At 42.8% G+C, this 23,850-nt stretch overlaps 1 protein-coding gene across 2 annotated transcripts in view; it reads right to left on the reverse strand.

The window, feature by feature from the left end:
* Positions 1–5: 5 nt before the first annotated feature.
* The window catches only part of nexmifb (neurite extension and migration factor b), a 44,489-nt gene continuing 20,644 nt past the window's right edge, over positions 6–23,850 (reverse strand). For both annotated transcript variants that reach the window (XM_067519346.1, XM_067519345.1), the window contains 2 exons: positions 9,078–9,208; positions 6–4,539 (listed from right to left, as the gene is read on the reverse strand). In XM_067519346.1, coding sequence (XP_067375447.1) covers positions 338–4,539; positions 9,078–9,159 — 4,284 coding nt within the window. In that variant the 5' untranslated portion in view covers positions 9,160–9,208 and the 3' untranslated portion in view covers positions 6–337. The remainder of the gene's footprint in view (positions 4,540–9,077; positions 9,209–23,850) is intronic.

Here is a 23,850-nt window from a genome sequence, read left to right on the forward strand (position 1 = left end):
AAGGCTTATTCTTTCTTTTTTCAGACAAGAATAAAACAAAAACGACTATAAGAACAAACAAAGCAGAAACAACAAAAGCAAGAAAATGCAGCCGTGGTCGTTTCAAATCTCAATCAAGCTTGACACAATCACTCAATAGGTAGTTGCCAAAGTACAAGAAGTTTGTCATGCAGATATTAATTTCCTCTTCAGGGGGGTTAAAAGGAAGTGGGAGTACTCAGGGGGGAACGTAGTACTCATGCAGCTCTGGCATAGCGTCAGTGTGGGTATGCTTGGGAGGGGGGCTGAGCAGGTAATGGGGGAAAGTGAAAGGGGTGCAACAGCAGCCGATAAAATATTACCTCAGTTTCTCAAAAGAGGTCATCAGTGCTATGTCCTTATTTGGGTCTCTCTCAGCTCGCTTCCCCTTCAGTGTCTCAATCCTTGGAAACTTTGCACTGGTCTTGTGGCGGTACAGCTTTTTGTGTGCGGGCCCAGGGTTAATAAAGCCGGGTTTATCAAACATATTACAGCCCAGTGCTAGTTGAGGGAATAGGGGATGAGAGGGATTGAATTTGGTCTGATTTTTACCTCCCTTTCCCCCTGCCTTTCTGCCTCTCCCAGCCCCCGTTAGAGTGGCTCCTTTTTTCTTCAGGTCAGCCTCTGTGCCTGCCAAGATTTTTAGGGTCTTTAGGTTGAGGCTATTGGCCTCAGAGGGGATGCAAGCCTCCGACATGGGATTCCACAGTGGCTCAATGGAGGCCATCATGAACCTTTGGACCTCAGCCATGCCGGAGACAATGTTGGACAGAATATTGGAGGGTTCCTCAAATTCTCTCTGGTCGTCCCCTACCAGACTGTTGCTCTCTGACCAGCCGGTGCCAGACCAATCCCCAGTGCTGCTTCTGTCAGTCAGACCTGTACCTGAGGCACCTGTCTGGTTCTTTGCTGCCTTGCCCTCTAACATGGCCTTGATCTTTTTGGTGGAACGTGAGTTCTGTTTGGGGGCTTTGACCTTTTCTGACTTAGGAGCTCTGGGAGCCCGGACTTTCTTTGGGCTTTGTCCTGCAGCTGGCTGTTTACAACTGCCTTTCCTCTTTAACTTAATGCTTTTTGCACCAGCCAACACCTCACCAGTCTGTTCATCAAATTCAGTAGCTCCTAGCTCCTTTTTATCTAAACCTAACACATCCTGACTGTTGAAGTTGTGCAGCGGAAATTGGCCATCTTCCACTGTGTATGCATTTGCTGTGTGCTCTTGTTGCTGCATAACATCACAGTTCCACTTTACCTCCCTGTTGCACTCTATAGTCATATCATTTACATCCTGATATTCTCCAACATTTCCTGCCATCTTCATCTCACGCCCCACCACCTGGGGGGACAGGTTGGGGGTCTCAGGAGGGGAAAGCTCTGACAGCGATGAATGTCTAAATTTGTCAGGGGTGAAGTTGGAGATATCCAGCAGGTCTGAGGACTCCCTGAGTGGAGTCAGGGCGTCCACACTCTGCTGAATTACCACTTTAGGACTGCAATGTGCTAAGAAACTGTCTCGCCCCTCCTCCTCACCCTCTCGCTCACAAGACTTGAGGCTGAGGGAGCTGTAATTGCTGGAGGAGGCTGACAGAGAGCCTACTGAGTCATAGCTGATGAGTCTGCCATTGTCTGTGCACAGGGACCCTCTCTGGTATTGCACCTGGCCCTCCACACATGCAGACTGACACACTTGCAGATCTGCCCCAGGCTGCAGCTCAGCCTCAGTCAGGTAGCTCTTCTCATAAAGCAGCCTGTCAGCCTCAGGGCTCAGCTGGCTGTAGTTAGACACTGGCAGGTTGTCATTCAGCGAAACAGCAGCTGGAAAGTTGTTGGGTAAAATGGGAGTCTCAGGGGTCTCAGGCCCAAAGCTCTGGCTGTGACTTGTGCAGACCTGGGGGTGCCACATCTGGGGGAAGTTGGGGCAGTTCTGGGGAGACTGCTGGAGCTCAGACTCAGATGGAGGGGAGAGCACGCAGCTCTGAGCGAGTTGTAGAGAAGAAAACTGTTTCTCCTCTAGGGACAGCCCCAGAGGATACTGCTGCCTAGAGGGCTGCTGAGGGAAATAAGAGATGGCTGCTCCACCAGAGGAGTCTGTAGCATCTAACAGGGTCTGCAGGTAGCCCCCCGGGATGACAGGGACACCGGCTTCCACCTCCTCTGAGGCGGGGGCCTTGTCAGGTGAGCAGGTGGACGAAACAAAAGGGAATTTCTCCTCAGATGTATGAGCAGTGGTGGTATTGTCAGAGAAATGGGGTTTGACTGTATTTGAGCTAATGCCTGCCTCTTCTAACCCAGCATGAGAGTCCTCAATCTGTGCCGCAGCGACACAGGCATCCGTTTCATTTGTCACGCTCCTCCCCTCCTCTCCTTCTGCCTCTTTCATTTTCTTGCTCCTCAGCCTGGCTTCGCTTTTGAATTTTCTTATCCTGACTGTTTTATTTCCTCCCAGTCTCCTCCCCTCCCTCTCCTCCCTCTCCTGGGAGCGGCTCTTGGCTGTAACTGTGTGCGTGATGGAGTTTGTGTCTAATGTGACTGGGAGGCCTGTGGCTGCTATTATTCCCCCTACCGTGGGGGTGGCCTCCTCTTTAGTGACACCTCCCTGGCCCTGATCAGAGTGAGGGGAGCGCTGTGCTGTTGCTGATTGCTCCACAGTGTGAATCCTCTGAACCTTAAACCTGTTTGCAATCTTGTATTTCCTTTTGGGATGACTAGAATTAAAAGGGCGATGATGGCGTCCGTTTAGATGAAAACCGTGTTGTTGTTTATCTCTGGCAGCCAGCTTAAGCTGTTCCTGTCTCTCTCTTTGCCTCTCCTGCCAGAAATCCTTTAGAGGAGCCAGTGTCTCATATTTGCTTACTGTGTCAGCATTTAAACTCACAGTAGCATCCACAGGGTCTAACTTGCCTAGTTTCACTGACATGAGTCTCTCTCCTTTAAACCTGTTGATGATAATGTACTTGATGACCACGGGTGGCTCTTTTCGGCAGGATTTCCGGCGTTTTTTGGGGCACCAGTCTACATCCTCCTCCTCTTTCTGACCAGTAGGAGCTTTCTCTTTTTTCTCTGCATTCTTCTCACTCTCAAGCGAGTCAACATCATATAAGTAATCATCACTGTATCTAACCTTTCTCTTGGATCGCAATCCATAGTTGAGAGGGTTAGAGGGGCTGAGGAATCTCTTTGAGTGGCCCTTTTTAAATTTGCCCTCCTGCAGGGTGTCTGAAGAGGAGCCAGTGCAGGAGCTGTCATCACTGAATTCGCCTGACTCCTCTGTGGAATTGAAGTCCATTAGGTAGTTGACTTTGGGGGTGGACAGCGGTGAGCCTTGTGAGCCATGAAGGGGGCTCCTACCACTGCAGTCCCCAGCCTTTCCTTCCTGTCCTGTCTCCAGGATGAGCACATCAATTTTGGGCTGAAGTTCATCAGTGCTCCTTCTCAAGACTCCCGCTCCTTCCTCTTTCTTGGCACTGTTTCCCAACACACTAGGAAAGAAGTTGAATTGTGTCTCTTCCTGGAGCACATTTGTTTTTTCCCTCATATTGTCCTGGAAAGACTCATAACGAATCTTCAAAGAACAGACATCACTGCTTAAAGTTGAATCATCATCCTCATCATCAAACAGATTGTCAACATCTTCCTCAGAGAAGAGATTGACTGACAGTTCATTCTTAGAACAAAGGTCCAGCAGTTCCATCTTACTCTCGCTGATGAAGGACTCAAAGTAGCCCCAGTCCTGGCTGGCGTTAGCCAGCAGTACCTCCTCCCCACTCACTTTGTCCAGCAAAAGCCCCTCATACAAGTTCTTAGCTGTTGCCTCATCCTCTGGGTCATCACAGTCTTCTGTTGTTTTGTTGCCATCCGCTCTCTTGCCCTCACCTGGGGCTTTCGGCAGAGGAAAGCTAAGTAGCTGGTCAGAGAGGAGCTGTTCTCCATAGTGACTCACTGCCTCCCCCGCATGGCTCAGGCACTGGATGCTGATGTTGCTGATGTCAGAGAAGTCCTCCCGGCTCACATCCCCTATCCTGACACTTAGACCAGTCTCTGTGTCAGGGTTGGCGTTAGGGTCATGAGCTGGGTTCTGGATGGAATTGGGTTCAGTAGTATCACGGGTCTCAATGAAGCAGCCAAGGCAGGTGCGAGTAGGCTGAAGAAGACACTCCTCTGTCAGTGGAGACACATTGCCAGGCTCCATCATTGTAGCAGGCAGAGGGAGGGCAACGGGCAGCAGAAGGGAAGTCTTTTGGGTGTCCCCTGCTGGGCCCCAGGAGCTTACGGCTGGGGCAGAAAGTGATGTAGGAGTGAGAGTGCGGTGGAGGTGGGGGAGTACAGTTGGAGCCTCATCGGAGGGAGGGCATGGAGCTGCTGTCAGGCCCAGAGAAGGGACAGCGGCAAGGGGCAGGGGGGTCCTCTGGTGAGTTAGGCAGGCCTGCTGTGAAGTCCCTGTGGCAGGAGGAGATGAGGATGGAGAAAGAGTAGCATCAACGAGCCCGCACAGACTCAGATCACCACTCTGCTCACATACCCCTGCAGTGAAAAGAAAAGAACAGATTTGAGCTTTTCTAATTCTTTAAACTGTAAACCTCAAGTTAAATTACATGTTTTTGGCCTGTAGTTACAGTGACATTTCTTCAGGGCTGCTGAAATGCAATTAGTGTCAATTAACCCCCTAGAGCTGAAAATGTCATTTTGTGATGCCAGCCTTAAACATTAATAATTCAGTTTTGGTACTAGATCCAGTAAGAGGTATTAGCAATGTCAAGTTGGGTAATGACAATGTCTTACCCATTAGTGCTTGATATTCAAATGTAAAAGTCTAGATTAGGTAAGAACCATATAAAATTCATACCCGATTCTCAGAACAAATAAAACTCGCAGAAGGTGATTCACAAATTGTGAAAACGATAAAGAGCTGCAAGAAATGCAGTTCTTTAATAGAGCAGTGTGTTATCATGGGCTTCGAGGTAGCAGTGTAAAACTCTCCCAGAGCGTCCTGAAAGTGGGTGTTAGTGATCAATGCCGACTTGTACAACACAACATTTATTACATGAGATTTTTATCAATAAATGGTTTGAATTCTGTGGTAAATAAAGCCTTTACTGACAGAAAGAGAGTCTAAAAGTCGCTCCAAAGTTTTACTAATTGGCTTAACAAAATAAATGCTAGTTCAGAAATGCTCTACAATCACAGTACTATAGTATTATCGGTTCCTTTAACAAAACCAACAGCAATGTATGTGATCAAATTATTGCAGTCATTGTGCATTACCTCCCTCTTCTTTTACTATATCATCTTTACAGATGCAGATAAAACTCTTAAGCAACAAGGCACCACAAAATTACACATATTGGCAGCAACAATAGCAGTAACGACTAAATTGAGGAAGTAGGTTTTGGTGATTTTCTACAGGTCGATTGTGACAATGTCTTAATCAGTTGAAGACATCCATCTGATGAGTAACAATCAAAATCCACAGAAGCAGGCTTGTAGCAGCAGGCAGATAGCTTTGTTTGCTCTGCATAATTAGATGACAGCAGTAGAGGCAGGTACGTACACATGGGACACGACAGGCCCATATGTTGGAGACTGTATAACCAATATCATCTACACCTGCCTTTCTCTACAATCCCAAGCTGCAGCGTCGCACACATTCTTCAAAATCAAGCCAGAAAAAAATTAAATTGAAAAACAAACCATAGTAGTTTGTGTGTCCACAGAGGTTAACTAGCAGCATCCCCATTTTAGAATGAATGCACGTAGTTGTTGTTGAAGTAGTGATAAACGCTTGAGGGGAAGACTGCTTAAGAAACAGTTTTCAACATGGCTGTATTGGTGGTGAGTAAATCTTTGAATATGGATATGATTTAAGAGTGATTTAATGAGGTAATGAAATTTCTCAGCGTGGGTCTCTCTGGGTCTGCGGCCCGCAGACACATAGGTGCAACCAGAACAGCTACTAAAAGCATACTAAATGCATCCTCTCTCTTCTTCTAAGAGTTAGAAAACTGTTACAACAGCAACTAGTCAATGGCTGCAGAAGCACCACTGTGAGGCATTTGGCCATCAGTGCAATCTATGAGCCAAAATGACCTCAATACAAAACCATTAAACTGACACATATGTATATACAGAGACAGGACAGATATACTTTTCTACATTCAGTATCTTCAGCCACATGGCATTGTATGGCAATTATTGGGAAGAAAGGATCACGGGATGCCATTTTTCTAGGCATGGACACAATTCATTTGGATTTATTTGTAATTATATGTAAATAGTGCCAGTACTTCAAATCTACCAAGTAATTTTCCAGCACTCATATACAAGATAAATATAAAGTAATGATTACTTATCTCTTTCATTAGCTCCACAAAGAAGCAAAACCACAAAAGAGGGAAATTATAAAAAGGAGAGAAATTAACTTTCTTTATTCCCCTGTGCTCACATGAAACCTAAGCTTCCACCTAATATTGCCAAAAGATTGTTCGGAATTGCTGTGAAACATTAAACTCATATTGAGAAATGTGTTTCCTCAGGGTTTATAATGGATTAACAGTCTATCCTATCCAATGTGTGTATGTGCATGTGATTTTTTTCTCTGTGTGTGTGTGTCTGTGCATATGTGCATGCATTTGAGTTTGCATGTGCATGCATTAATGCATGTTTATAGTCATTGTACGTGTGTGTGTGCGCGCATGTGTGCATGTGCATGTGTGTGTGCATGTGTGTGTATGAGAGGGAGAGTGATAGAGTGTGAGTATTGGCTTGGGGGTATAGTGTTATCGAGAGGCCATCTGTCTCCAGCTGGACCATTAGCTCTTCAGCTGTTCAGAATGTGCCACAGATCAGTCAGTAAGAAAGGTACACAAACATACACACACACACACACACACACACACACGGGGTCTTGCAATGACTGTAGCTGACAAATCGAGTTTGACATTAGAGGTCAAAGGGGGACCGGCAGCTTCATATTCCCAGATATCGTACAGCATAATGTTACTACTGCATCTGAGCTGGCAAAAGTAAACAAGATAAATATCAAAAATGCTCACTGCTGCCAGAATTCAATGTTTAGCTTACAAACAGAGCAGCTCGTTTACTAATAAAAACAAGTTTTGTACAGTCAGGCATTCAAGGAGAAGGACTCCTTGAATAGAAATTGAGGCTGGATGTGACACAGCTCATACAAACTGGCATGGACATTCACCACTGAACATATGGAAGGACCCCGACTGCTGGCAGGTGGTGGTGATCTTTTGATCCCCAGCCCTGCCAAGCCCAGCCATGCTAGACAGCCTGACAACCGCCAAACTAGACCAGACCAGACCAGTTAGCACTCAGACTCTCCGAGTCTCACCTATTATTCTAGCCATGACAGTCAGGGCTTCATCGACCTGAGGTAAGCCCAAACTGCCCTGTGCCAGCCGGCTCTGCAGGGAGATGAGCCCATGCTGAGGGACATGGACATGAGGGGAGAGACAAGCATCTGGCATCTGTGGCTTCATCTATTAGTGTGTCAGATGCCACACACAGCCACACATGCACGTACACACAAATAACCACACTTTTTCTCTCACTAGATACACTTTATAAATAGGACTCAAACACAAAATATAGACCATCTGTCACTGATATTAACATGAATAAATTCATACATCCCTTCCATATCACAATATGAAGTATAATGCAAATGAAAACAGCTGACATAGGCTTTCCCTCCTTTTAATGGCTTTTTTTAAAATGATTCCTCATTTCCATCTGCACCTAACATTCCATCTTCCGTCCTTTTTTGTTCACTGCCTCCTTCCCTTCCAACTTCCCTGCTCTTTACCCCTGTTATACAGAGGCTTTTGCATTCTCAAAATGCCAAGCTAGCCGTTCTGCAATCACAGCCACCCGGGGAGTTCACTCATCCAGCTGGTATGGCAGCCACAGAAGCCACTTGCTACCTATTGCTCCATCTTCACTATATGACATTTTGTGAATGGTGGGGGGAAATCAATCCAGCCAGTACGGGATGTTCATAATAACTGGTGAGTAACTGCAGCATGATTCATGGCCAGCCTCCTCAGAGAGCTGTCCTACTCCTGCTCAATGGAGAGCTTTCACCCTTTCTGTTACAACTCTTTTTTTTCCCCTCTCTCTCTTTTTTTACCCTCACAACTCCTCTATACATCATCGGTATGATTCTTGCAGAGGGGACTGGTCAGTCCCCATCAGCTTCACCAAAGCTGAAACACTAAGGCAAACCTAATTTAAAGATCAGTGGTGCTTGGTAGAGGTAAACTATAGGGGGCAGTAGGTAGTGGCTGAACAAGTCTTGGACAAGCAAAACAGTAACAGGACTTATACTCCAGTAAAAAGCCTGTTTATATCTAGATTGGCTTGAATTGAGTTTACTAGAAATATAATTTATGAATTTATGAAATATTTTTATAATGGAGGGTTTATGTTGGGAATTCACAGACAGAGCAGGTGCAACCTGATAAACATACACACAAACCCCTTTTTTTCTTTAGCTAATGAATAATGAATGAATATGGATGTATCAATAACTACATCCTCTGTCACATTTTCACCTTCAAATACAAATAGATAAATTTCATTTTTCTGCGTTGTAGAAGCATCAGTAGACAGGATTAACAATAGCTTAAAAAGCTTCATTTATTTTTTCAACTTTTCATTTCAAAAATACAGGATGTATTTTACATTCTCATATCTTGTCAAAGAGCTTAAAACTGAAGGTGAACACTTATTTGGAAAAGCTAGTTCCATCGTATGTGGTAATACTAATTGTCTTTTCAAAGTTTTTAAACTGTAGTGCAGTGAGAAACTCAATTCATTAAGCTTTCATTTATTCTAACAAATGCTTGATTGTTCTTGGGAAAATGTAATTTTATTCTCGTACTGTAAGTCAACAACAAGTATCCAAATGTTCAAAGCAAATTTTCAAAGAATTAGAAGGCAAAATTAACATTTTCATTTGCATTTCTCACTTTAATGTCCATTAAATATAACTTCTTTTACTTTTACAAGCTGTGAAAAAAGTGAACTGTTTTCACCTGGGTTCTCCACTACATTTGCATTCTCTGGTTCTGAAGTCTTCACAATCAATGTGAGACCGCTGTCTGTTAACACATCCATCAATACGGCTCAACGCTGCACCTCCTACGCATCATTTTGACTGTCCCACCTGTTGAAAGAGACAGCCAGAGAGATAAAGAGAAGACATAGAAATAAAAAGACATAAATATGAAGGGATTCGTTAAAGTGTGGCTGCTATGTGTCTAATGCAGAATAACATTTATTGCACTAGATTAGATTAGATTTCATTACAACAAATACTGACACCAGGCACAGACAAACACAAAGTTTCAGTAATTGAAGAAAAAGCTCTAAACATGATAGAGACATCAAAGAGGCCCTTGGGGCAGCAAACAATCATTCATTTCTTCTCAGTATCACAGATTTGTGTCTAAGATTAATTTAAACTTTGCCAACCAGGAAAGTACACAAAGAATCACAGATGAGATCACTATGGCAACTGTATGCCATACCATCCTATTTTAAGCTTCATTTAACATTTATAGCAGAGTTGTTAACCTATGCGAACCGTACATGGGCGGCTCTGAGCATATTTGTTTATTGTAATTAGCTGACTCCCTCCCTCCTGTGTGCCTCGGCAGCAAGAAAACCAGCCCAGCTCAAAGAGGAGAGATTAAAGAGATGTGACTGATGCGGTAACAGCAAACTGCGAACACTGACAGTACTTTCTACTTCAGAAAGTGATGGTGAAAGTGAAAGTGGGGGATGATTGAGTGTATGTGTAGCAGGACGGGGTGTACGGAATACAGTGTAATACAAAACAATACATTAAGGCAGACGGCAGAGAGGTTGAAGTTTGTAAGCCTTTTCAGGGTGGCACGGAGAAGAAAAAGAATATTAATCTAGTGTGATTCCTGAAAGAGTAATGGTGATACACGAGACTATGGGCCAGTAAATGATGAACACTTGATGTTGTGGCCTCCTGTCTTCTTATATTGTTTTCTTCTTTTCACCTGCTGCAGTCCTTCTTCAGAGGAGTGGTGCTGCAGGATGACAAATGAGTCAGGGGAGGGGATCTAATAACATGATCTCCTTGTGGTGTGAAAAGGGTGGCTGGGAGATTAAGACAGACGGCAGTGCTCTGCTGACTACAAACAACTGCCATCTTTTTCATCCTATTCCTACTAAATGTCATTAGCTGTTTACTGACCTGAGAGGGAGCTCTACATAAAGGGAACCCCAGCTTTAGCTTACAGTTGCAGACACAACGGCTTGGTGGGTAATTACCTCTTGAGCCATCAAATCTGTTCATGTGTGCAGCAGGTACACGGACCCTGCAGGTAGAAAGAGCCAGAGTCCAAACATCTTATAGAAGAGAACTGTTACTCCTAAAGGCAAGGCAAGTGCACCTAAGTGATAGTTTTGAGGTCACCATGTACAAATTAGGCACAATGAGAAGTTGAAATTCTACATCTGGTAAACACATCTTCTTTGACAAAGAATGAATTGGAATTTGATATCCTTCTTGAACTGGCTGACCCAGATGAGCTAAACTCATACTTAACAATGCAACAATCCCAAGGACTCAGAAAAACTGAAGTCACCCTATTAAAAATAGGCTGTATCCACCGAGCAGTGTGTCTCCAGAGTGGCAGTGACACAACTCACAGCTGGGATGCTGGTCAGGCTACAGAGGTCCTGCCAGAGCTCAGCGCCTAGAGCTGCTTGTGGATGTGTAGTGAGGTTTCTGTGTGCATGTGTGTGTACGTTCATGCCCAATTGCATGTGTATTAGCAAAGCCCCAAGGCTGAGGATCCACAGCATCAGCATCCACTGGCAGAAGCTGCACATACAATCACATGAAAAGAGAGAGAGGGAGAAAGAAACAGACAGACAGAGACAGAGAGGCAGAGAGAGAAAACGAAAGTCGGGCATTTCTCAACACTTGCAACACCCTTCCTGCCAGCCGATGCCTCAAATGTGTTTATTTTCCACATTATTCATGATTCTCCTGTATGCTCCCCCTCTCTACCTCCTTTCACCATCTCCACCACTCTGTCAAGACCTGACGAGAGGCCATTTCAATAATGAAGATGGACTAACTGCAATAGAGAGTGCACATAAATTGAAGCTACAGCCAACAAGCATGTCCAATTTGCCAAGCGGTTAAGCCTGATGTCTGGGTGCAGCTTTAAGAGAGCGCTGCAACTGCCGTCAACAGGTTTGTACTGACCTGATTCATCCATCCACATCATTAATACTTCACAGAGGGCTCCACCATTTAACTCTGCTGCAGGAAACCGCTCTTTAAACACCAAACATTAGGGAACATAATCACTGTGCACTCATTTTCTGGTACATTCAGCAGGAGTAGGAAAATGGCTAGTACTTTTGACCCCCTCGTTGTTCTTGCGTGTGCACTGGGGTTCGTTGCACAATGCGAAATAGAAATAGAGACAAAGCGCAGAGAGTGGGAAAAGCCAAACAGCATGATTAGGATTTGATTTGTCCTTTTAAACCCTCCTCCACCTCCTCCACACACCATGTGTTAATGTGCAAGCTGGATAACAAGATAAGAACATGTTTACTTGCTCTATATGGAACTTATCGCCGCCACAATCTAATTCCTGCAAACCTCTTCCTTTTCCCCCATTTGACTGCATTTCTCCTCGATCCTATTGCATTTCTCTCCAATGAAGCGGCAACAAGAGGAATGGCTGAAGTGGGATCTTGTATAATTGCTGAAAATACGAAGCAAGGTCCCACAGAAGTAGTATATGAAGATACAAAGGGCCCATTGTGTCAACAGAGAGAGAGAGTCAGGGGCCAAGGAATAGATCCCCAACAGAGGAGCTCTCAAAGAGGGCAAAGCGCCACAGGGAACACTGATCCAAACAGACAGCGCTGAAATGGCGACTCCTCTTTTCAACACAGGTATACAGTTTCAGAGCAGGTTCACTGCCTAGCTGAAGACAGGCTGAGTAACCTGCCTCACACGCAACCCACAGTAATACTCTTGAGCTTGTGAGCTTGCAGCAATACATGGTAGGAGTACAAAGAGACACAGGTCCCCATACACACTGTAATCACAGACACTCATGACCATGTAGGAACTTGTATTTAATTCTAAAGGCCAAAATCTATAAAGAAAACCTTCAGTTAGAACTGCATTTTGAATGGCAGTGAGTGTCTGGGCTCCTGTTATTATAAGTACAGACTCTTTAATGTTGAGTGCATTCTTCACATGCTCAGGTTTCACCTCTAATTTAACCTGTCCTACTACAAAGAAGAGGATAAGCATTCTCGAGCAACTGGCAACAAGCTGAAAGGCAGAACTGCTATTGAGTGAGAAGACGTAAAATCTTTGCAGATCTGTCTGCTGCCACACAAAACCATCATGCCTCATCATAAGTTTTTTTTTCTTCTAGTCATTACCCAGATGTTGACATTTCCTTGGTTAGACTGTCCAGGTGGACAGTCCTGTCTTTGTTCCTTCTCTCTGTTACTGTGCAGAAGAAGCAGTAATGCTCTGGTTCTCTCTCTATCGCTTCCTGTTTCTCTCTCTCACATATGAGCATTGTTCTGCCGAAGGTCAACAGTTCTTGTCACAACTGATACTGTATGTCAGAGCTCTCCTCTTCTGAGGGCTCTGACACACCAAGCAAAGCGCAAAAACACAGCATTGTCGATGGATGAAAGATCAGGCACTGTGTATCACATCACATCTTTTCGTCTTCATTTGAACACTAAGACTACAGCCGGCCTCCTGCTGACTCTCAGTGTGTATGTATGGCCTGCACCTACTTGAGTGAAATTACCAAGAGAGTTTACATTGCTTGATATCATTTTGATAATTCTCTAATATCAATATTTCACATTAAAACATATACATCTGAACTCACACAGAGCAGATACAGAGCTATGTTAGGATTTATTTGGAGTTATGTTTCTGGTTTTAGTCCAACATTTCCTCTCTAGCTCAGTCTTGCTTTCCATTAATTCCTAATAGGAATTATTGGGCTCTTTAGTTTTAAAATACTTCACCAACTAGTCACTAATTGTGTGTCTGTGTTTTTTGGTGTTGAAAAGGGTAGGGTACATTTATTTCCTGCTGAAACAGCTGCTTACATGTGGGAACAGCAATGATCAGAGTGATGAGTCCACCAAATTGCTAAAGTTGCAGCCATAAAACAGAAACAATAACATTTATAACATGTAGTTATTTTGTCTACTGTTTAAAATTCTGATTATAGCTGCTTTTTATTTTTCAGTAATCATCTGATATCCTGTCACAACATGATAGTTGTGAAAGTTGAATGCGCTTGTGCTGTCAAAAAACAATCAAAACCATTTACTGAAAAACAGAGAATTAACAATCATATTAATGTTTATTATTTGATTTGTAATCTATTCATAATCCCCTTCCAAAAAATTACAGAGATAAAAGCTCATTTTAAAAACAATAGCCCATATCCTCAGAAGCGCTCATCATCTGACTGCTAGTTAAGTTTGTCAGGGGCTAAACAGCTCTAAACTATATAGCTGTTTCTTGAATCATGCCTGTGTTTTTGTTTCTCACCATCTCTCAACACAAAGCTTCAATTGTCTGACTCTGTCATGAAGATTATTCGTCAGGTAATATCTGTGCTGCAGCTGAAGACAATTCTCAATGATATTGGTTTCTGACACACGCATACAGTGTAGATAGAGAGAGAAAGAATTCCTTATCTTAATTCAATGGTGTCCTCTACATGTGCTTCTGATACTGTACATCTTCTGTGGCAGTTTGTTTGGTCCTGTATTTGATCAAACATCCTCACCTAAAATCTCTGACATGGTCATGGTGATGGCAGAGATATGGTATCAGCTTCAGCTAATCATTGTCAATCACAGGCGGCTGAAGAGCCCAGGAAGCATCTGATTGTAAAGATTCAGGAAAAAAATACGGATTACAGAGCGAGCCTGATCTTTATCGGTACTGCACAACCTGCAGAGCCAGATCTGAAAAACTGTAACCAGCAACCACCTGTAAGGCCCATGTCTGCCTCAGAATTAAGGTGCAGACCTCTGAATGCATGTCAGAATCCAGCTTTTTAATCCATCAGACAGCATGTGGCTTCTTCATAGAGGAGTGGGTTTTAACTCTCTTATGTGTACTTTTTTCTACCATATATATATATAGTGGCAATCATATTTTAATGGAGGTCAGCAGTTACAAATGAGTCCTAAGTATGTCACTTTTTATATATATAAATTTAAATAGTTATGTTTTTATTTGAGGCACACTTTGCTTTACATGTGAGAAAACAAGCAAATACTGTATTATCTATCACTTTTTAATTGTTGTATATTAACTGATAATTATGTTTACTTTTTGTGCAACCTCTTCAGCAGCAAGAGAAGAGGGCAGAGAGAGATAAGCAGAGGAATGAAATAAGCAGAGAGAAGGTCAAGAGGGAGGAGAGAGACAATACATGAGGTCTCGCGATGTGCTGCACGTGTTCACAGTGCTGTTTCTTTTAAACATGTACAGACGATCAGTTAAAACAAGATTCATGTTTAAAAAAAACAAAACAATGTAGTCTAAATGGGGATGGGGACCAGCCGGTGAATGACAGAAAGAAGAATGGCAATAAGGCAGGCAGTAAGCGAGGTGTTAAAAGTTGATTAGGTTGTTAAAGGTCACATAGTCAGGCCTCATCAGCTGTCCCAATGGAGCAAAAGAAGCAGCTCAGGGCCTCAGCACTGGCGCTAATGAGACAGAAGCAATGGCATCCTCACTAACATATGGATATATCCTGCTTCCATGTCCAGCAATCTTTATATGGTACATGAGAATGCACACCAGAGCCGGTTAATGTGAAGACATTAACAAAACACATCTCGACTAGCCTGAGGTTGCTGTAATAAGCCATGCACAAGAACACACAGTACAGAGCAAGGCTGGGCGAGGCATATAAAGCTAAATTATTTGATCACTGAAATTGGAAATGCACTGTAGGTTTTAAACATGCTTATACACACAGAACACACACACGGGTGCGGACTAACACACCATAAACTTTCCCATTACAGATTCATTTGCTTATTTGAGCAAATCTATGTTTGGTCCACCCACTGCTCTTGAAGGGTCAGTCTTATGAAACTATTGCGTATTTAATGAGGCTCTGCATACAAGCAGCTCTCTGCACAGGCTCTCATACATACAGTAGACACACAAACACACACACACACATACTTATTATATACACAGTGCTCCCACTCGGTATGGTTAAAAGATGCTGATGTATGAGTAACTGATAAATACAGAAGATGCATCCACCCTACAGAAATACTGAGCCAAAACTGCAGATCATGACCAACCCCTCGAACTCTTGACTGACACACACGCGCTTAAGCACTTGGATTGCATGCATCATATAATCTTCACTGCACTGCAACAGTGCAATTATGATATTTCCAACAGGTGCATTTATTAGAGCTATGCTTCGTTTGCATTGCTGAATCTAAATCAGAATGGGGGGTATTGGAGACAATTACATCGCAGTGATCAGTGCTAATACAGTGACATATTGTCCTGCAGGTTTACATGCCTGCAAAGGCACTCTGTCAATGCCTGTTTCTGCCACAATAATGCCTGTCAGACACATTATGGGAAGAAGTGATCAATATTTTTTATTACCACCACTTTGTTCTCCCGCTTTCACATAAGCTCCAGAATAATTGACATTTATGCAATTTTCAGGGCCACTGCCTTCCTTTCCTTCACAAGTGAGTGTGTGAGTGTGTGTGTGTGTGTGTGTGTGTGTGTTCTTTACTATAAATGAACATGTGGTTGCATTTGGCTCCGGTTGTGTATTAGACAGTTATGCATCTGAATATGCAGGAGTGTGTTTATGTGCTGATTTGTGTGTGTTTGTGTTTAATAGTGTGTGTATGCGTGCGTGCCCGCTGTGCAACTCTGTTCAACTTAAAGTTTGAGTTCCTCATAATGAGAAGCCCTTAAAGGTGAGGCTGGATCACAGAGAAAGGGCATCAGAACAAGAAGTGATGATGGTCGCTATGGTGCTTGCCTCCATGGTAGCCAATCATAGCTGAGAAAAAAAAAAAACAGCTATGTAGCGACACAGGACTATACTGTATTAATTTTAATTCAACCTCTGCAAGAACAGACCTGCCTACAGCAGAGATGCTGAAAAAAGCAAAATCACACTCAATATCAGTGTTGGCTACAACTGCCATCGATGGCTAATCAATAGAGCAGTGCACCTATGAGAGGCATGTTCTATTAAGTCTGCAGGTCAATGTGTTCGCCAGAAGATACCACTGGTTTATTTTCCCTGACACCTGTCCCCACCCCACATGCCTGATTAACTGCCCTGCTTGGCTCCATTGATGTGTATCAGCAGTCACCCCAGAGTCCTATCAGTCAGGGAATCTCAGAAGGCATTGGGCGAACACATGTGACCTCTGACCGCTGACCTCTGACCCAGCATCACCTACTGGTAATTAGGAGTGTGTGTTTACCCAACATCTGCCACATTTGCACCATTATTTTACTGACAAAAATATAGAACTGCATTAACAACATAGACACAAATATTATTAGTGAGTTATGATGCAGAGGTGGGCAAAATATTGAGCAAGATAACAAACTGACAAAAAACTCCAGCCAAATTTCAACCACCCAATATGTTACCGTATTGGCTGGTTTAATGAGACAGTAAAAATGCGGGTTTAGTTTTTACACCAGTGGTCATTTGTCCTTTGGTTGATATTTCCTTTTTTTGTCAGCAGCCAGCTCTTTTGTCAGCATGTACATGTCATCACTACACAGACTGAAAAACAGAATGTGAGAACACGCACGTAACACAAGAGCTAGTAATTAATGAAATGACCTCTGAATGCTGCACCTACAGCAGCCCCCTCTCATCACAGCTACACACACACGGTCACACACATACAAGAATAGAATGGCTGTCTGTAGCTGCTGGAACCTGCCAATTATTCTGTACTTTACTGGACCCTCGCTGCATCTGAGGTGTGATTGGAATAACAACCATCCTCCGAACCACGCAATTCTCCATTCCCTGTAGGGCAGCAATGTAACCAGCAGGGGAAGAAGGGAGCGTGACGAGATGGTAGTGACTACGAGGAAGATGATGCGTGCGAGACGGAGGAAGAGGAGAATGCAAAAAGCTATGGAGAGCATGATGAAGGAGAGGAAGGGAGTAAGAGGGGGAGAAGTCAAAGCCGGGGCTCTCTGGCAACATGCAGAGGTAGTGTGAGAGTGAGCGCTGTCTGAGTGACACTCACTCTCATATCCCCCCCTCTGGGGAAATAACCCCCTTAATCCAGCATGCTCTTTCAGATAGACAAGATCCCCCTTCTTCTCCCAGCAAGGATATGAAACGCTCCCCCCTTGTGATTCAAATACCAGTGATGAGGGCTGAAAATCAAAAAGACAACAATGTGACGTGGCGCAGCTGAAGAAAGACTTCAACGTCCCCATATCCTTCTTTCTGGCAACTGACTCGATGCCACAGAAGGAGGCACAAAGTCATTGGTTCACATTGAAGGAAGCGGCCTGCCATTGGCTCATTTTTTGGGAGGTGGCATAACATTGGTAGTAATATTAGCTACTCTTGCACATTCTCCTGCAAACACCTGCTTTTCACAGGAGAATGAAAACTTAATTCACTTTAGAATGTTTGTGTTACAATATGTAGTTTTCTTTATTTTTGTAAAATAACCATAATAACCTAATAACCTAAATATGCAACTCCTTTCCCTTGGTTTTCCGAAAATTATCCACTATAGTTTTCCTGCTGCTTTTACTGCCAAATCCCTCTTTGTAATATCCTTTTTCATAAGCATACACAATGTGACAAACACTGGAAGATAGAGTTAATTAACAGTGCACAGCACTGGATGGACCACGGAATCAATAAAGTCAAGGCAGGCCCAGTCGCAGCAGGCCAAGCGGTAGGACCCGCCAACCACACAGCCTTTTCAGTGTGAACCGAGGGAGGTCTTTTTCTCTCCATACTGGTAAATCACTCCACAGCCAGGCTGCTTGGTACACAGAGCGAACTGCAGAGCTAGGCCGACACAGTGTGATATTATATTAGCATTACAAAGGCTTTCCCACCATCTGTGACACGCAGTGGAAAAAAAATCACTTTCTGTTTCCAAGCCCCGAGTGCTGATGTTTCCATAGGTTCTGTGAGGAGGGCTGATGGGAGTGTGGCTGGGGATGACAAAAGAAACACGCATTTATTACAGATTCTCTGACATCTGTAATTCACCTCCAACACAGTACATAGAGTACACGGAGCATGGTCAAAACCACTTGGTACTGTACTTCTAAGCCTTTCAACTTCACCTTATTGTTAACAAATATGGCCATTCACGGCCAATATAAACCTATTATTGTTGCAGCATTACACTCTGTGGCATTTCTACAATGATTCAAAAGATAAGCCAAGTTTATGATCATTACTAGCACAGCTTATGATAAAAAAAATCCATAAAGTGCTATGTTCTCCTTAGTGAGAGCAGATAGAGTTCTGTGCTTCACTCAGAGGCCTAGGGGATTGAACAGACTTGGCTCGTCCACACAGCTCTCCTTGCTTTCCACTGTAGCCTGTTGTCACTAGCCCCTGGTCGTACGCCAGTTGCCTACTTGGCAGGGATAGGTGCTGTACAAAGCAACTGGCAGGTCTGGTAAATAATGCTGATTGAGTGTGATAGAGAGAGAAGCATCTCCTTTATTCCACACAGCTACTCTATCTGTTTCAGTGGGGAGAGAGGACAGACAAATGTCGCCTGCTTTTTCCTGTCTATTTGACTGGTGAAACAGGGAAAAAACACAACCTACCTAGTCCCTCATTTGATTTCCTTTATGATGTTTGCCAGCTTTAGTAAAACCAATAGCCCTCAGCCAATGACTTACCAGCATTCCCAGCACTGCAGGAGCAGACAACCTGCCAACAGCTGGGATTTATAGCTGAAATTTCATGCATGCAATTACACAGATGAAGGAGGGACAAGTGGACAATAGCAATGCAGTGTTGATGGGAAACACTCATCTAGGCAATCATGCAAAGCCCTCTACTTAGTCGGTGCAACAGGAAAGAGAAAGCGTGGAAGAGAGACATGATCGTCACACGCTGTATGACTGACTTCATAGTTCAAGCTTCAGCATCGACACAGAAACACGATCCTGTGAACCCTGTCTATTCATCAACGGTTCTGTCCAAATTAGGGATGCATGAACGCAAAGCAACCTCTTGTTCAGTCACTGTAACGCTGATAGAGTTTATACATGTGGCTTTTTCAATGCTGGAGCTTTGGCCAACCAGAACCTGGGCTAGAATTATCACATTAACATTAATGGTCATTATACCAATGCATTCACTAAATTTACATCAGATCATCAGTGCTTCCTGTGTAAAGGCATGAAGGAGACATGCAGCTTACCACTGGCTAGATCTAATAGGAGCAACCCCTGCTTAGTCCATGGGTACACATTGCTTTGCCATACACAAAAGATGCTTAAAGACTCATCAGTGGACGGGAAAGAATCCTGTAAATGAAAGCATGGCATCCCATAGAGATAAGGTGTCAACCTGTAATCCATAGATTCTTCTTAATACACTGTGCTTGTGGACCCCTGTCATCTGATGTGGATATTAACTGCAAGCATTACTGCAAATAAAGAGCATCTATGGCTCAGTGGTTGAATATAAAGCCACTGTCATCCCTGTGGGAGCGAGAGGGGTCAATGAGGTTTGCAGGCTGGTGTAATATTCCTGTCATTCTGAAAACACCTGTAGATGCATCCAGCATCCTCCCTTTCACTATGTGTAATTTGCATTAGCATATGGCCCAGAATATCCAGCCTGGTGAAGCAGTCAGGAAGACAGCCTGGTGAGAGCGAAGGTAGCAGGGTGAGCTCTCTTGTCAAAACCAATATCCACCTCTTGAAGACTAGACTGGGGAGAGGCAGCCAAAATGATCTGCATAAAGGAGAGGCACTAAAATCACCTCTCATAAAATACGACAGGGGAGCCAGCTCACACTGGTTAAAGCATGATGAAAGGAATGGAATCCAGCACAGCTCCCTGTCTGTGGATAATCAAACAACCCTGGCGCTAAAAGCATGGCATTCAAATTCAATTGTGAAAGCTGCTGCTGTCTGAGAAAAGAAAAAGACGCAGGAGAAAAATACATTCCTGTTGTTTTGAACTCTGTTGGAGCTTAAAAGACGTGTTTTATAATGCCTCCCATTATAAATAAACACACAAACCCTAAAACTACAAAAATAGTTAAGAGTACACTTAGTATACACCAAAGCAAAGAAAGGCCATGGTAATTGCATTAAACCATGATTGATTAGTAATTCAATTAAAACAATAAAGATTTATTAAAGTGCAGGCAGCCGCTTGATATCATGACATCCTCAAACTCAAGCATGACAGCCACATCAAATTCCAGAGAAAACAGCAGTACATATTAACCAGGAGATGATGACAATACATCATATAGATTATCAAAACATGTCAATGCACAAGATATCCTTGTTCCTACAAGCCAGTCACCTTAAACAGCTGGAGTGTCAGAGGAAAGACAAAGAGCTGAGAGATAAAAACACTAAAATCTACTTTAAAATGCTTAAATGCAGCTGGTTAACATACATATCTACGGGGTAGAATAACATCAGTGCACATCAAAGAGCTGCACACGTTCACTGACACAACAGCAGGCTTTTACACTTGGACTGCAATGTAGTGGTGCGGCAAAACAGCCAAGGCAACAGAGAGCGAGTATGAATGCCTTATTACACTGTGTGAAGTGGAGCTGGGAGCAGCAAGGGAGAGGGGAATGTCTTAGTGACAGAGGCAGGGGCTGATGAAAGACCTGCACAGAGCAGTCGAAAGCGCCAACACATGACACAGCTCATAACTGCTCACCATCCAGGACAGGATCGCATTCATGTAGCACTCTCCTTCATGTATATTTAAATACTCGCCGCTCCAGTTCAATTTCAGCTAAAAACATTTGCTTTTTCAACACACACACACACACACACAAACACACATATACACACACATAAGCTAAAGAGACAAAGCAGTGGATGACCCCAGGACAGAAAGATTGTTCTCACAGCAATTGTTTCATTTTAATTGAGCAGGCTGTAGTGACTCTGACACATTAAGACTGTGTGATCTTCACACATGGGTGTATCTTCAAGGCCCTTGGTGTGTTTGTGTATGGGTGTAAATGCGAGAAAGTGTGTGGGTGTATTTGCTTGACTATATCTTTGTGTGAGAGAAAAAGGGAATGACGCTGTGATAAGAGTGACTGGGAGAGGAGAGAATGAATATGGACATGAGTGCTGAGAGCGAATGAGGGAACATGGTGGTGATGGTAGAAAAGGAGAGCGAAGGAGGGGAGGTTGTTCGGTGTGAGCCCAGGGGGTAGGTAAGATTACAGATGTATACACAATGTTCTGGAGCATAGGCCAATAGTGTTGCTGTTTATCCAGAGCTGCTTGCTGCAGCTCACTCTGTGTGTGTGTGCCTTGTTGTGCACAATGCCCAGGGCAGCCATTCAGATGCTCCCCTAGTAGCAGCACAGAAAGACTCTCATATCCCAAATAACAGAGTTCCTCCAGAATAACCACACTGTTGTTGATGAGCCTGTGAAAAACATTTTTTCTTCACTGCGACATTATTTGTCATTAGCAGCGGCTCTTCTGAGTGCATTTCCAGATGGCTCTTCTGTTGTTACATATTTTAACTATTATTACTACTATTTCTTATCTTAAAATGTAGGGCAGTAGGTAATTGCTCTTCCTCAGTCCCCCTACGTTATCATTATACTCAATTTAATGTCGATACTACAATTATCTCAACTCTCATGTAAACATCTAGGCTCATGTTAGTTAGATTAAGGTTGAAATAACCCAATTTAACCTGGATTAGTTTCCAATCTTGTAAATAAAATGTATGCTGGGGCTTAGTCTAATTGTGCATGTTCTGATTGTTCTGAAATCTGGTGTAGATATATGCGGCATAAGACAGTTTTGTTTGAGTGACAGCAAAAATATTCTAGTTAAAAGCAATAAGCAAGAACAATTACCCTCCTGTAATGCAATTATATAATTTTCGGCATCATGTAAACTCAAGCTACTGTGGAAATATTAGTTATGTGTTAGCTTTACTTGAATATTTAACTTGATGTGCCTGTAAATAAAGCCCATTTTTCTATTATTTGCATTATGAATATAATCAGTCAGTTTCAGTGTCGTTAGAAAGTAAAAAAGCAGCATCCAAAAGCTGTTTCGATTTGACAGTACTGTGCAGAGACAAAAGGTACTAGTTCGGTTTTCTCAGGTCGACAGTCATATCACAAGCAGTAATATCAAAATATGTCATATGCATATTGCACTTGTAGAAACATTTCTGTGGGTGAGTTCTTTGCAAACGAAGTGAGTTTATCGTTAATTTTCATTTTACCATCAATACTTTCTGCATTTCTAATGACAAAATACTGAAGGAAAATGATCAGCCATTTATGTGAAGTGCCAGTTTGCAGACAGACATCAAAAGAAGAGAAAAAAACTCATAACCCCAATGCAATTATTTACTTGAACTTATAGAGGTCGACGCTTCAGCAGTCACATAGCGTTTACACTAAGTATATTAAGTTTCAAAGCAGGGCAATCAACTTAAGAGACCAATCTATGGCTAAATATGAAGAAAGCAACAAGCAAATCTGGAAAAATACAGAATAAAAATCACACAAAACTGAATTTTAGGGAATTGAATTTAAATGTTGAATGGAAACATTACATACTTAGGTGCACTTTTGTATTTTGTAGAATGATTTCATTGTAAAATATCTTCAGTTTTAATAAAAAAATGTCACCTAGGAACATCTGAATCCTGTAACATCTCACAACAACCAAACGTGGTAAGTACATTTCCAATCAAAAATGGGCATGATGCTGTGTTTGGAAGGGGGAGTGTCAGTGAGTAGGCTTGTGTTTGTGTGTGTGTATGAGAGTGCCACAAATAAACGTGACACAAGAAAAGGAGAGCGAATACAAGCATGATCAAAAGAAAAAAGAATATATATTTAGAGACATCTAAGCAGCCACTTGTTAAAATCAGCCTCACAACTAACTGATCTGAAATCAGTGCTAACTAAAAACATTTTCAGAGCATCAAGGTAGAAAGCTCAGACCAGTTAGTTTTAGCTGTATTGCCATTTACGAGCAGGTAGTGAAAAGTGTCACAAATTTGTGCAACATGATTCCTGTTGTTGCAGAAAATTCTACTTGTGTTTCTACCTGCTTTATTCTTTTACTATTGATAACACAATGGCATTTGTTAATAGAGGCACATATGCAGAACTCCCCACTGAAGCAATCTCAATCTTTACAAAAGTGGTGAGGACATTTTTTCCTTCAAACCAAACTGCAAACATCATTTCTTATAAATAGGATTGTTATGGGAATAGCAGAAATGCAATTATGTAAACTGCTATAGTGGAAGAGGTAACTGCTTTCACACAGCATATGGGTATTGCTGTTTAGTCATGGCTGTGGATGTACATTGTGTTGTCAGTGTCATATAATTGCATTAAAGTGATGCAATGTATTTTGTCACTTTCTACATCATACAAAGTCCCCGGGAAAAGAGCCTAATAGAGAGGCATCAAATTCACAAACAAACTGACCCTTTTGGTATAATTTATTCAAATGAATTAAATAAAGCTACA

This window comes from Channa argus, chromosome 10 (assembly GCF_033026475.1).
Source record: "Channa argus isolate prfri chromosome 10, Channa argus male v1.0, whole genome shotgun sequence".
Taxonomy (NCBI): Eukaryota; Metazoa; Chordata; class Actinopteri; order Anabantiformes; family Channidae; genus Channa; species Channa argus.